At 37.6% G+C, this 14,330-nt stretch overlaps 8 protein-coding genes across 8 annotated transcripts; 4 read left to right on the plus strand and 4 right to left on the minus strand.

Moving 5' to 3' along the window:
- Positions 1–544: 544 nt before the first annotated feature.
- On the minus strand, positions 545–1,390 carry NCAS0I01290 (pyridoxal phosphate homeostasis protein; the record flags this gene model as incomplete). The annotated part of the gene is made up of 1 exon (XM_003678093.1): positions 545–1,390. One exon carries the CDS (start codon positions 1,388–1,390, stop codon positions 545–547), a length of 846 nt encoding a protein of 281 aa, XP_003678141.1.
- A 373-nt stretch (positions 1,391–1,763) lies between these two features.
- IST2 (Ist2p) lies at positions 1,764–4,376 on the plus strand (the record flags this gene model as incomplete). Its single annotated transcript, XM_003678094.1, has 1 exon — positions 1,764–4,376. The coding sequence occupies one exon, from the start codon at positions 1,764–1,766 to the stop codon at positions 4,374–4,376; it is 2,613 nt and encodes an 870-aa protein (XP_003678142.1).
- A 274-nt stretch (positions 4,377–4,650) lies between these two features.
- On the plus strand, positions 4,651–4,902 carry NCAS0I01310 (uncharacterized protein; the record flags this gene model as incomplete). Its single annotated transcript, XM_003678095.1, has 1 exon — positions 4,651–4,902. The coding sequence occupies one exon, from the start codon at positions 4,651–4,653 to the stop codon at positions 4,900–4,902; it is 252 nt and encodes an 83-aa protein (XP_003678143.1).
- A 370-nt stretch (positions 4,903–5,272) lies between these two features.
- Positions 5,273–6,367, plus strand: NCAS0I01320 (KH domain-containing protein; the record flags this gene model as incomplete). Its single annotated transcript, XM_003678096.1, has 1 exon — positions 5,273–6,367. One exon carries the CDS (start codon positions 5,273–5,275, stop codon positions 6,365–6,367), a length of 1,095 nt encoding a protein of 364 aa, XP_003678144.1.
- Positions 6,368–6,500: 133 nt separating this feature from the next.
- AAC3 (ADP/ATP carrier protein AAC3) lies at positions 6,501–7,514 on the minus strand (the record flags this gene model as incomplete). The annotated part of the gene is made up of 1 exon (XM_003678097.1): positions 6,501–7,514. One exon carries the CDS (start codon positions 7,512–7,514, stop codon positions 6,501–6,503), a length of 1,014 nt encoding a protein of 337 aa, XP_003678145.1.
- A 399-nt stretch (positions 7,515–7,913) lies between these two features.
- RPL19A (60S ribosomal protein eL19) lies at positions 7,914–8,890 on the plus strand (the record flags this gene model as incomplete). Its single annotated transcript, XM_003678098.1, has 2 exons — positions 7,914–7,915; positions 8,323–8,890. Coding segments are annotated over 2 exons (570 nt in total).
- A 233-nt stretch (positions 8,891–9,123) lies between these two features.
- MIS1 (trifunctional formate-tetrahydrofolate ligase/methenyltetrahydrofolate cyclohydrolase/methylenetetrahydrofolate dehydrogenase MIS1) lies at positions 9,124–12,033 on the minus strand (the record flags this gene model as incomplete). The annotated part of the gene is made up of 1 exon (XM_003678099.1): positions 9,124–12,033. The coding sequence occupies one exon, from the start codon at positions 12,031–12,033 to the stop codon at positions 9,124–9,126; it is 2,910 nt and encodes a 969-aa protein (XP_003678147.1).
- A 349-nt stretch (positions 12,034–12,382) lies between these two features.
- Positions 12,383–14,158, minus strand: TEC1 (Tec1p; the record flags this gene model as incomplete). Its single annotated transcript, XM_003678100.1, has 1 exon — positions 12,383–14,158. The coding sequence occupies one exon, from the start codon at positions 14,156–14,158 to the stop codon at positions 12,383–12,385; it is 1,776 nt and encodes a 591-aa protein (XP_003678148.1).
- Positions 14,159–14,330: the final 172 nt, after the last annotated feature.

Here is a 14,330-nt window from a genome sequence, read left to right on the forward strand (position 1 = left end):
AGTTTTGTATTATTGACAATTTTGAAACCTATGAAAGATTGGTGACAAAAAATAACCTGTTTTATCTGTTTGATTAAAGGGTAACGTGGTTGCTTATATTATGAATGACTTTTTAACGAAGGAAAATGTATGAACTGATTACTTTGTTGTCCCATAAACTACCTTGGCGGCTAAACTCAATTTAGATTTCCTGAAAACAAAACAAAAACTTGTCTAAAGAGTAACTACAATCTAAATGGATTTTGAGCAAAAATAGTTGTTGCAGGAAAGTGCAAATAGCTTTACTTTTTAACAAAATTCATTTACATTTTTCTTAAAGTCTACTCATTTTCAAAAAATAAAACTATAAGAACAAAACTTTTTATAGAATGTCGGAATAAAGTACCAACAAACAAATAACGTTAAATTTAATTACAAATGGTTCAATGGCAATAAAGTCGTTTTTAAATTATATTGATAAAATTATAGTAATTTAACTAAGTAATTTTATGAAGATAAATCGTTCCTTTTAGCGCATTTAATAGAAGTCGTCTCCAACATTCATTTAAATAATTTTGGCTTCATTCTTTGGTGGTCTCACACCAAAAATATCAGTCCCAATTCTAACTTCTGAAGTACCTTGTCTAATGGCCTGCTTATAATCTGCTGACATCCCCATGGACATCTTCAAATCAGTTCCAAACTCTTTGTCAATCAATTGTTTCCACTCACCTAACTTTGTAAAATCATCGTTATCTATACTTTGATCCTCATGAGAAACTTCCCATGAACCAATGGTCATCAGTCCATTCAAACGAATATGTTTAGCGACATCTTTATCTTGGAAAAATTTGACCAACTCAAAAATTTCCTCCTTATTGAACAATCCTGATTTTTGTTCCTCATTAGATGTATTGATTTGAATATCACAAAGTATAGCATCTGCATCAGGCTGGAATTTACCCCTTGCCTCATTCAATTTCTTTGCCTTTTTTAAGGAATCCACTGTTTCGACGCAATATAAATTGGGGATCTTAGCCAAGTCCTTGCATTTATTAGTCTGTAGCCCACCAATAAAGTGCCATTTAATGTCCTGAGGTAGGATTTCAGCCTTTTCAATTAACTCCTGCACATAATTTTCACCAAACTCTCTTACTCCATGGTCATACAGAATCTTAATGTCACCAGCTGGCTTCAATTTCGATACAGCTAATAGCTGGACATGATGTTGAGCTTCTTCAGAGCTAATCTTTTCTTTGATATGGGTATACTGAGAAATCAGTTCCACTTTCCTTGTCTCATCGTACGTGATTGTAATTGGGGCACTCATTTTTGATTTATATGTTCTTATTACTTCCTTTCGTGCTTGAACAGATAACAATCTTCCATTAATACGAAACAAATTAAACATATAATATGAACAATGGATTAAACAATTTTCAGTTATGTTTCTATTAAACTGGAATTTACTATTTATTTTGCGCTGAATTAAGGACTTGGATTACCCGCTTGAGCTATTTCGAGAAAACGGAAATGAAACAATAACATGTTCATTAATATATTTCATTCATACTTCGATCCACACTTTCGAATAGTCACAAGACCTCTCTTTGAATATACTGTCATATACCATTTAAGAATCAATAGCTCCAACACCTCGCTTTATTCTTTTTACTATTCTCTTTGAAGACAAAGGGAACCAACGAATTATAAACCTAAGAAACACACCGAGGCAACCAGCATTTTTTTACCCTTTTTTTTGCTCGAAGAATAAGAAACATACCATGTCTCTTCAACAATTGGACCCCAACTGTGTGGTTTCATTCGAGTACTCAAAGAAGAATGAGGACCTCTTGGTTTCTGCATTGCATAAGAACGGGTTGCCAAATTTAGTTAGACCAGGCGAAACTTCTGATATTGGCTATGCCTTTGTACGTTTCGAGAAAAGTGACGACGGAAACACTGGCGCTCACAACAAGCATTATCAAAGAACTAGTCAAACCATTTCCAACTTCCATAACCTTATAACTGATTGTAATTTCATTAAGGAAGTAACTCCATTTTATGATGTAGAAACTTCCAAAAAATTAAATGAATTGTCTGCACAATTGATCTTTAAGGATTTCTTTCATTTACCTAAGGATTATGAGCTGTTGGATTTTAATAATTTGACTAATAATCCAAGACAATCTTTATATTTTGCATTTTTCAAGAATTATATGAATTGGCTAGGCATACTATCAATTGTTGGCGCCACATTCAGATTCTTCACATATTCCCAGAAATTTCCTTGGGAATTCAACTCATATTACTGTTTTTTCTTAGTCAGTTGGTCCATGTTATTTGTTGCTCAATGGATTTATAAGAAACAAAAATACTACAATGCGAAATTCAATACATTCCTATACGTTTCCACCAACTCACACGATTTGACTTCCAAGACAGTTGATACTCCTGTAAGTGTTATGTTGAAGAAATGTTGCTTTATTCCAATTATATTGCTATTTGTGACTGTCTTATTGCTATTGCAATTCGGATTTTTCCTCATTGAAATATTTATTACTCAATTATATTCTGGTCCATTCGTCTCCATCCTATCTTTATTACCCACCGTATTAAATATGGTCTGTGTTCCACTTTTAATGAAAGTGTACAATACCTTTTTCGTTAACAAATTTGTTAGTTGGGAAAATGGGCCCAACGAAGAGACTTCCAAATTGGAGAAGAATTTCATTTTCACTTTCTTAATTAATTATGTCCCATTATTAATAACTCTTTTCATTTATTTGCCATTTGGTTATCAATTATTCCCTAATTGGAATCAATTCTCTGCTGTTCGTGCATTCAAAGTGAATGCCAGCCGTCATCAAAGTCAATTTTTTTACTTTATTGTGACTAATCAATTGATTATCTTTGCCATGGATAACATTTTACCCACTGTCTTAAGTTTAGTCAAGGGTAAATTAGCCAAGAATACTAAAGACAACAAGACGATAACTATGATGAGAGACACATTTAAACGTGATGTACCTCAATGGGAAAAATTACTTAAGGGTCCATTAAGCGGACGTCAAGAATTCGATTTGAATGCCAACTATCAAAAGATTATACTACAATTTGGATTTATTTCCATGTTTTCTGTTGTTTGGCCATTAGCACCTCTATTTTGTTACTTGATAAACACAATTACTTTCAAGGCAGACTTATGGAAAGTGTTAAACATTTATAAACCATCTAATATTGCCTTGAATCTTTTCTCACCACATACACATCATCATATGCATGCCAATTTAAAGAATTTCTTTTGGAACAAGATTTTAATCATAATGATTGGAATTAGTGGTACTATTGCCATGACTTTAACATTTATGTACCGATCATGTTATTTACCAGGTGTTGGTGTAGTTACCACTGTGTCATCAACTTGGTATTTGAACTCGCCTTTGAGTCATCATTGGACTACTATCTTGTTAGTGAGTATGGTATTTGAACATGTGGTGCTATTGTCATTCCATCTCGTACGCAAAATTATCATTGCATCAGAAGAATCCACTAATGGTTGCTTTGTTCCCACCAGAGTGGAAACTCTTTCCTCCTCCGATATTACTCCAATTACAACCACCAAGAGTACCGAACTGTTAGGAGATGAGGAGAAGACTACCAATATACCAACTGCTGAGAAGAAGAACAACACAGAATTAGTTTCTAAGTCACAGGACAAAGACAGCAAACCACACGCGACGACGACGACGACAACGACAAATAATTTATCTGTTGTTGCTCCCGGCACGACGGGAAAGCTTCGTGATTTATCCAAATCCTCCATAATCACTGGAATCACGATGGAAGCAGATGAAAATAGTGTTGCTGGTGCGACCTTACCTCAAATAATCCCTACTTCCAAGAATTACCATTTAAGATTTGATGAGGAGGGCAATCCTCTCACATGTGAGAGTCACACCAATATACCTATCACGGAAGTTCCCACGTCCACGACACCCTTACCCAAGATTTCCATTACTGATTCCAAGACGCAAGAACCATCCGCCAAGGAGACCAAGTCCATGCCCTGCCTCACCGTTGAACAACCACCACCACAACCACCACAACCAAGTAGTAAGAATGTGACGCCCTCGGTGAAGTCCGTCAAGACAGCCAAGACGGAGCACAGTCACCGTGCGTCGTCCTCGATTGTTTCGTCCTCTCACCTACGCCACCATACGACGTCCACGACTACGAGCAAGACGAGACCCAGATCGACGATTGCGAGGGACACGCCCAAGGAACGGTCTGCCTCGGCGGAGGGTTCGAGCAAGAGCATGTCTGCTGTGACAGGCGGGAAGGTCGAGAAGAGGGAGAAGAAGGGTCTGTTCCACAAGCTGAAGAAGAAGTTGTGAGCGAGCAATCCGTATACGCCTCGGAACGCCGGATCGCGCTCGGATCGGCCGAAGACAAAGGGAGAAAGCCGAGCCTGTCAACGCCATGACTAAGACCCCTTTACTAAGCTTTCAGTGGATCACAAATTAAATATCGCACCGCCATCTCACGATCTCTCACGTATAAATACCTCTCTCTCAGCTGTAAACACAGATACCATCCGTCTTGTCTCTGTACTGTACTGTACTGTATACTCACTATCTAACTATCAACCAAACAATCTATCAATCAAACATGTCGTCCACTATATACAACACCAAGGCTAACTTCTCACACTCCACTGGATCATTCCTAAGAAGCGCCCCCGTCGAGTTGACCACAAGGGCAGGCTACGAGGACTTCATCAGAAAGCAGAACACCGCTGATATATCTACCATCCTAGAGAAGGATAACGGATCCCAGGGTTACATATTGAAGAACAACGAGGTCATCGCCACCGTCTCAGGTGAGGCAAAGGACTATCTGTACGAGTTGGCCGGTAACTAACCAATTTAGAACTACAACTAGCTAGAAACATTTCGCTATCATTTCATGGGCATACAGCATATATTTAACCTCTCTATAGAGCCATTTCATAAACAGTCTACATAAACACAAAAAATATTCATTCATTTCCATCGATCTAATATTCCAGTCTCATATTCGCACCGTTTGAAGGGTCGGGGTTTTCAACGCCTTTTCCTCACAGCGAACACGTAATGAAAATAATTAATTGCAAATCCTTTCATTTACCTATATATGAACACTAATTAGTGGCTTCTAATCATCCCACTCGTATCACCTTTTCCCAACGAATTTTGAAGTAAAATTTGACTGTTCCATACGCTAATCTCTGCCTCATTTTCTCCAACCCAAAATGACTGAAACTACTCCTATTGAAACTGCCCCATTATCTGAAGAACAACAACCAGTCTCCTCCCCTGAGACCACTACTACCGATTCTGGTTCTGAACAAGAACAAGAACAAGAACAATCCCCAGCAACTTCTGCCAGCAACAACATCGTCACTTTGAAATTATTACTCTCGTTAGCTGAATCCGCCGCAATAATAGGTTTAAAGGGTGCCAGAATTCAAGAATTGAAATCTACAAACCATGTAAACATTAACATCTCAGAAAAGGTCCCTGGCTGTTCCGACAGAATCCTTACCTGCAAGGGTACTCTTTCGGGCGTCGCTAACACAATTAAAGACATTACTGTGGTCCTTAACAAGGAAATTACCACTCCAGCGGACAAACCATCCACTTTCCAATTCTTGAACTCCAAAATGGCTGAACCAACATTATCAGACTTCCAAACTTTGGAAACTCTCGACCATGTGAGAAGCGTGAGATTAATTCTTTCCAATGTCAAAATCTCTACCATTATAGGGAAACAAGCAGCTACTTTCAAGAAGATTTGTCATGATAACGACGTTAGAATGGTCGCCACGAGAAACTTCTTGCCCGATAGCAGAGAACGTATCCTGGAAATCCAAAGTGATCCGGAACATATCAAGAAGGCCGTATTGGATATCTTGGAGATAATAACTGATAATAGTAACACTGCGTTGGAATTAAATGAAAGAATATATACTCCACATGTCGGAAGGGCCCCCAATGCATCTCATTCAAATCAACAATATCAGGCGGTCGTGATGGTCCCTGAGTACCTTGTTGGTGCTATGATGGGTCATGGTGGATCTAGAATTGCAAACTTGAGAAAGTTTACCAAGACGTCTGTGAAAATTGAAAAAAACGAAGAGGATGAAACAAAGAGAAAGTTCACCATTTTGGGGAACGTCGAAAAGAATGTCAAGTCCGCTGAAACTATGATGATGAGAAATTTGGACGCAGAAATTGAAAGACATCATGAAAGAAGAAGTCATGATGAAAATAAGAATGAAAATGATAAATCAGAAACTACCACTGCTGAGGAAACTTCAAATAAACCAATCGCAGTGGAATTTTAGTCTTGTATGTAACATATATGATTGTAATAAGAACTCAAAAAAAAAAACTCTATAATTTTATTCATTTTTTTTTTTTTACAAAGAACTATAAACAGTTTTATCTACAAATTGGTTTATTATTCACAAAAAATGATCATTTGAACTTCTTACCAAATAAGATCATTTGCAATTGATCGTACATGGAGATGACACCAGCACCGGCAACACCTCTCAAGATATTGGCACCACAACCCTTGAACAAAGATGCGACACCTTCAGCGGCAACAATCTTCTTGAAACAATCAAAGGCACCCTTATATTTAACCGCTTGGCCAGATGTCATCATCATTTTTCTTCTCACAGTATCCAAGGGGTAAGAACATGTAGAAGCACCTGTAGTGACAACCCAACCCAACAAGAATGAAGCTAAGAAGGAACCTTCAAGAGAACCTGTCAATAGCACAGGTTTAATGGAGTCATAAAGACCAAAATACAAACCTCTGTAAACGATAATACCAACAACTGATGGTAAGAACCCTCTGTATAAACCAGCAACACCATCAGATTTCAAAGTCTTCTTGTAAACATCGATTAACCCATTGAATTGTCTAGAACCACCCTTCTTGGAAGATTTGGAATCAGCGGCCAATCTAGTTCTAGCAAAATCTAAAGAGTAAACAAATAATAATGATAACCCACCAGCAGCACCACCAGAGGCTAAATTACCGGCAAACCATTTCCCATAACCATCTTCCTTCTTAAATCCAAACATCAATTTAATCTTGTCTTTAAAGGCAAAATTCAATGCTTGTGTTGGGAAATATCTAATAACATTGGCCGTGTTACCTCTCCAAAATGAAATTATACCTTCTTGTTGAGCGGTTCTTCTGAAACAATCAACAATACCCTTGTACTTGGTGTCTAGGGTACCTTGCTTAAGCATTTCATTTTGATTTTGAATTAATAATTTAACTCTTTCAATAGGTGATGCTGCTGTCTTGGCGACAGCGGCAGAAACACCACCCATTAAAAAGTCAATGGCAAAATTGGATTGAGGTTTCTCGGTACTCATTATCGTATTACTTTGTATCTTGTGGTCTTGCCCATTTGAAACATAATGCAAAGACTCATTCTCGAAGTTGGCGAACATTAAATCAGTCATTGACATAAAACGTCAAAAAATAACAATGACGACCTTTCTTCAAGTGTCCGTCACCTCCAACGATCTTTCCCTGTTTTACAGGTTGCATCCGTACATTCTCCAAAAAACTAACTTCAAGAAATTTTTTAAAATTTCAATCCGCGTTCTTTTTCAGTTTTCCAGTTTCCTCTCCTTCTGGAGCCGACGGACAAACAGAGATCCGAGCCTAATGGTACGCGCCTTCTCATGGGGAACCTAGACGGAGGTCTCTTCACCATCCACCAAACTCTCCTTCTAACTTCGTCAACGTGAAATTATTCAGCAAAAGATATACCTGAATCTTCAATTCAATACATATCAAATTTAATAGTCGTATATTGTTTTGATTATTCTTATTAAGTCGACTAGAAAGAACCAAAAGCAAAAATGTATGTCAGATGATGATTGAAGGAGGAGTAGTAAATCCATGATTAGTTGATAATTCGTGAAAGGATAGTATTGAATAGAACACAAATGAGTTTTTTGATTCGAACCAAAGAAGGTTGCATAGGTTATACATAATCCACGGAGAATGAACAGTAGTAAAGAACTATATCGTTGTGCTACAATACAATTGGGGAAGATATGTTTTGACCAACCAGGAAAAGAGGAATATCACTTAAAAGCAAAAAGCAAGAAACATCCCATAATTAGAGTTAACCTTCCTCCTAGGACGGAATTCTCTTATTTTCAGATTTAAACATCAACATGGCACTCCTCAAAGAAACCTTCTAAACGCAAACATGACAATTTACTAACAATCAATTAAATATTTTATTTTATTTTTTTCTTACAGGGCTAACTTACGTACTCAAAAGAGACTTGCCGCTTCTGTCATCGGTGTTGGTAAGGGAAAGGTCTGGTTAGACCCTAACGAAACTTCTGAATTGGCTCAAGCTAACTCCAGAGATGCCATCAGAAGATTGGTTAAGAACGGTACCATCGTCAAGAAGGCCGTCACTGTCCACTCCAGATCTAGAACTAGAGCTCACGCTTTATCTAAGAGAAATGGTCGTCACACTGGTTACGGTAAGAGAAAGGGTACCAAGGAAGCTCGTTTGCCATCCCAAGTTGTCTGGATCAGAAGATTACGTGTCTTGAGAAGATTATTGGCTAAGTACAGAGATGCCGGTAAGATTGACAAGCACTTATACCATGTCTTGTACAAGGAAGCTAAGGGTAACGCTTTCAAGCACAAGAGAGCTTTAGTTGAACACATTATCCAAGCCAAGGCTGATGCTCAACGTGAAAAGGCTTTGTCTGAAGAAGCTGAAGCTAGAAGATTGAAGAACAGAGCTGCTCGTGAAAGAAGAGCTCAAAGAATCAATGAAAAGAGAGAAGCTTTGTTGAAGGAAGATGCTTAATTTGCGAAAATTAAAGCACTATCTTTATAAACACCATTTTTCAACCTCCATTGTTATAATTTCCTTCTATATAAATTATTCTTTATAGCTTAAAAGGAGAAAATATATATCTGTAACCTAATTAAGTTCTGATTTTTAATACCTCAAGTTCGTATTAATTAATAAAATAGGAATGTGAATTTCAGTTATGCACTTTTTCTACGTATACAATTTATATCCTACAAATGACTGTTTTAAAATAAACCTTCGATCTTTCCGTCATCATCAACTTCGACGTTCATATAACCAGCGTACGTGGAAAGACCTGGAATTGTCTGAATTTCTGCGGCTAATGCATATAGATACCCAGCCCCAATGGAGGCTCTGATATCTCTGATTGGGAATGTGAATCCCGTTGGGACACCCTTTAGCTTTGGATCATGGGACAAAGAATATTGAGTCTTAGCAATACAGATTGGTAGATTACCGAATCCTTGCTTCTTATACATTTCAATCTTCTTTTGAGCGACTGGCGATATCTCGATGTTGGCACCTCCGTACATCTTTTGAACGATAGTTGTCAACTTATCCTCCACAGAATCATTTATGTCATATAGATATTTAAAATCGACAGGTTGAGTAGCAGTTGCCTTCATAACTGAATGAGCTAAGGCAAGAGCACCTTTCCCACCTTCTTGGAAGTGAGTGGTTGCAACAGCATCATAAGCACCGGCTTCAATAGAAGCCTTTCTGATAACTTCAATTTCAGCATCGGTATCAGAATCGAAACGATTGATAGCTACAACAACTGGAACACCGAATTGCTTTGCATTGGAAATTTGCTTACATAAATTAGCAACACCTTTAGCAACTAAATCAACATTCTCAGTGGTGTATTCCGATGGTAAACTTTGACCTGGCTTAACATCTGGAGCACCCCCATGTAGTTTCAAAGCTCTGACAGTAGCAACTAAAACAACAGTATCAGGAGTCAATTCAGAAGAACGACATTTTATATTGAAAAATCTTTCACCACCCATCGTGAAGTCGAACCCAGCTTCTGTAATAACATAACCAGGTTCTTGCTTTTCATTAGAAATGGAAGGCCTTTCTCCCATTAGCTTTAGCGCAATACGGTCTGCAATAACAGAAGATGCACCAATAGAAATATTGGCAAATGGACCGGCATGGACTAATACAGGGGTACCTTCCAAGGTTTGCATCAAATTAGGTTTGATTGCATCTGTTAGTAAAGCAGTCAGAGCACCTGTACAGCCGATATCTTCAACCGTGATTGGATTTTCTTCAAAATCAGAAGCAACAACAATACGGCCAATACGTTGCCTCATATCTTTCAAATCCTTAGATAGGGCTAAAATAGCCATTAATTCTGACGCCACTGTAATATCAAATCCTGTAGTTCTCGTAAATCCCTTTTCAGTTGGGGCTTCTCCAATAGTAACTTGTCTTAACATTCTATCATTGACATCCACTACTCTCTTAATGGAGATTGTATCTGGATTGATATTTAACCTGGCAAACTTGTTAATTTCTTCAGGTGTTAAATCATCTGGATTAGTCTTTTCAATACCTAACCTATTTAGTCTTCTTAACATTGATGCAGTAAACTTACGAACTCCATTCTTTTTAGGAACAAGCCTGTTATAGAACGTAGAGTCTTTTTTTTGTGTAGCTTCATGGAACATTCTAGTATCCACTGCAGCAGCTAACAAGTTATTAGCTGCACCAATTGCATGGATATCACCAGTCAAATGCAAATTGAATTCTTCCATGGGAATAACTTGAGAATACATCCCACCAGCAGCACCACCTTTAATACCGAATGTTGGACCCTGAGAAGGTTGACGAACATTTGCAATAGAAGGTTTTCCTAAATGGGCCGTTAATGCCTGAACTAAACCAATGGTGGTGGTTGACTTACCTTCTCCTAATGGAGTTGGGGTAATACCAGCAACCAAGATATATTTCCCATTTTTATTTTGGTTCAATCTTTGGAGAATTGATGGAGAAACCTTCCCCTTATAATGACCATATGGCTCTAACTCGTTAGGACGAATACCAAGTTCATTTGCAACCTGTTGGATTAACTTTGGTTGCTGTCTTCTGGATATTTCAACATCTGATGGGGCTGGTTTTTCAATAGTTAATGGCAAAGGAGTGATTTTAGGTAACTTTTCGTTTTCTAATAATTGGTTTTTGGCGGCTTGAATTACGTTCTGGACTAGCATAGCAACTGTCATAGGTCCTACACCACCTGGTACTGGTGTAATGTAAGATGCCTTTTCCTTAGCGGAATCGAAATCGACATCACCCACTAACCTTAGACCTGATTTCTTTGAGCTGTCAGGAATGTAATTTATACCAACGTCGATGACTACGGCACCTTCTTTCAACCATTCACCTTTGACAAATTCAGGAATACCACATGCAGCGATTACGATATCTGCATCTCCTAATATCTTAGGAATATCTTTTGTCTTACTATGACAAATAGTAACAGTTGCATTTTTATTCTTCAATAATGATGCCACAGGGGTACCAACAATATCAGATCTTCCTAGGACAACTGCATGCTTTCCACTCAAATCTACATTGGCTTCTTCTAACAACTTGATACAGCCATTTGGCGTGCATGGAATAAAATAAGGTTTTCCACCTCTCTTAGCTAATTCACCAGCATTATCACGATGAAACCCATCCACATCTTTCTTCGATGAGACGGCATTTGTAATTTCAGTTTCGTTTAAATGTGATGGTAGAGGCAATTGAATTAGAATACCGTGAATGGAGTCATCCGAATTAAATTCATTTATCTTGCTTAGCAATGTAGTCTCACTAATTGACTCTGGCAACTTCTCAATAATACAATTAACACCACCCTCCTTTGAAGCCTTCAGTTTCATTCTAACATACGTTGAAGAATCTGGTCTATCACCGATTTGAATAATCTTTAAAGTTGGAGTGAAAGATGGCATTTTCTCTTGAATCGATTTAATCTCATTGTTTGCCTTTACACGGATGGTCTTTGCCAATTTTGTTCCTGAAAGTGTGTGGTATAAGAATGCCAAGTTAAGAGATGAGCGGCTTCTTCCTTTTATACGCAGCAAAGCTGGTGATTTCGCTAGAATTAACCTCGAAAACATTTCTTGAAAACAATTCTAAGAAATTCCAGACGAGTAGTTTAGTATCTCCTCCAATTACGTTAAAAAGCTAAGTTACTCTAAAACTAGGCTTTTTTATAAATACTACAAACTTTGATACATTCTTAATTTTTTTTCAATATTTTTTTTTTCATCTGAGTCGAAACGGCGATGATTACTTAAAGTCCGTTTGACAAGAAATACATACTTATGACGTTTCTTCGACGTTGTTTGATTAATCAGAAGATCTGAATGTAAGGCTATGAATTTTATACGTTAAAAAATGTTACATAATTTGTATAATCTTAATATTGGTCCAATCAATTCTCAAGAGAAGAGATGAATGTAATCCTCATTGGTATCTTTGAAATGACGCTGACCGAGAAGATGATGGAGATTGGTGCTCGAAGGTCGGTCTTGTACCTGATGCAGGATAATATGGGTACATTTCAATCTCTGTATCATACTCGACATTTGAATATTGATGCTGTTGTTGTAGCTGTTGGGAGTAATAGGGATCTGGTTGAATATTGAAAGGTGGATGCTGGTATTGTTGTTGGGCATTTTGGCTCTGTTGTATCGTTTCATTTGAAGGAATATATTGGTGTTTTGGATATACCGGTGTACGTTGATAAGGAAGCTGTTGTGCTGTCGGTGGTTGGTATGGAAGGTTATAATACATTATTGACGGCGTTTGACATGATTGTGCTGGGGCCGAGGGTTGATATGGTACGGATGATCCTTGAGCGGGACTGTATGCCTTCGAATATGGGTTTGTATAATAAGTATTGGGATTTAGTTGGTTTTGTGCATTCTCAATAAGCTGCCTCTGTTGAAGTTCTACATGACGAGCCCATTGCTTAATGGGAGATTCTGTAGAAGGTGATACTCTGGTAGGATATGACGATCGAGGACTGTCATTACTTCTATTGTTAGGATTTCTCGCTATTCTTACCTGTGAGTCATTAGACCTAGTCCTTAGTTCATTCGCGTCCATATTTAATTCATTCGCGTCTCTTGAGTACGCAAGATAATTTTCAGCTTCAAGTTTTACAGGAACACATTTGTAAGATGTCAAATTTTGATAAATGGATTGTGCATAATCCAAAGGTGTCATCGGATGTGAGCCCCCTGGATGTTGGAAATCATCATTTTGAGAGTCTTGTTTATATGCATTTTGTGCTAAATTATTTGCACTCATGGGAGTCATCAAATTATTCTTTATACTTGAAGAAGTTGAATTGACGTCAGAGCTTTCTAAAGTTGCGTTATCAATAATATTTTCAAATGTAGAATAGAAATAATCCAGTTTGTTAGGATCTTTAACCGCACCATTTTCAATTAATGATAATATTTCATGGTCATCAGTGGTTAATGATTGCTTATTTATTCTCTTATTCTGTATTGTCTTCTTCAGCACTTGAATATGCGATGATACTTGTTTCTTAGTTCTAATCTCGCGTGTATGGAATTGGATGTACAAAGAGATTAATTCATTTCTCCCAAAATTTCTGTCTCTAATCTTTATTTTGGAAGTTCCGTTTTTCATTATAAGTCTTAATGCATCCATAAATGCTGCTTCCACATCAGGGGTCCATTTATCATTACCTTCTTTATAGGCCGTATGTGGAGTAAGTTGAGTATACTCTGGAGATTTATTGATATCTTCAATCTTCAATGAAGATAAATGTGATAACATAGATGGAGTCCTGTGTAAATGTTGAGATCTCTTCTTAGAAATTACATTCTGTAGATTTGGGGATTGTTTCCCTATCCCAGAGTTAAACAACTCAACCTCCTCCTCGCTACTACCTTGCATGTTTTCGATGTTATCTTCTTCACGTTTTATTCTGTTACCATTATTATTTATGTTATCCGCATATTGGTAATACGACGAATCATCTGTCCTTTTGTTTGAATCGGAATTATTCGGGATCATTTCCATCTGCTTAACCCTCACCTCGTTTGAAAATATATCCAGTAAGTGAAGATCATTAAATGATTCATTATTGAGAAATACATCGAATATTTTCGTGTCTATTGGATTCCAAACTTGTTGATCCTGCGCGGGATCCTGATCACGCTGAACTATTTCGGTGGCTTGCGGTTCTAGTTGATCAACGGCCATGTTCTTATTATATTTGCCTTTTAATGAGTGGGCAATAAAAATGAATTCCTGTGAGGGGGGGTGATGCAGCACTAGGGTACAGCGAGCGGGTGGGTATCTTCTTTTGTTTACTTTCGAGACTAGAAAAGGCCGCGAATTTTATAGCAAGGAACTAGGTTTGAAGATGTGGATA

This window comes from Naumovozyma castellii, chromosome 9, assembly GCF_000237345.1.
Source record: "Naumovozyma castellii chromosome 9, complete genome".
Taxonomy (NCBI): Eukaryota; Fungi; Ascomycota; class Saccharomycetes; order Saccharomycetales; family Saccharomycetaceae; genus Naumovozyma; species Naumovozyma castellii.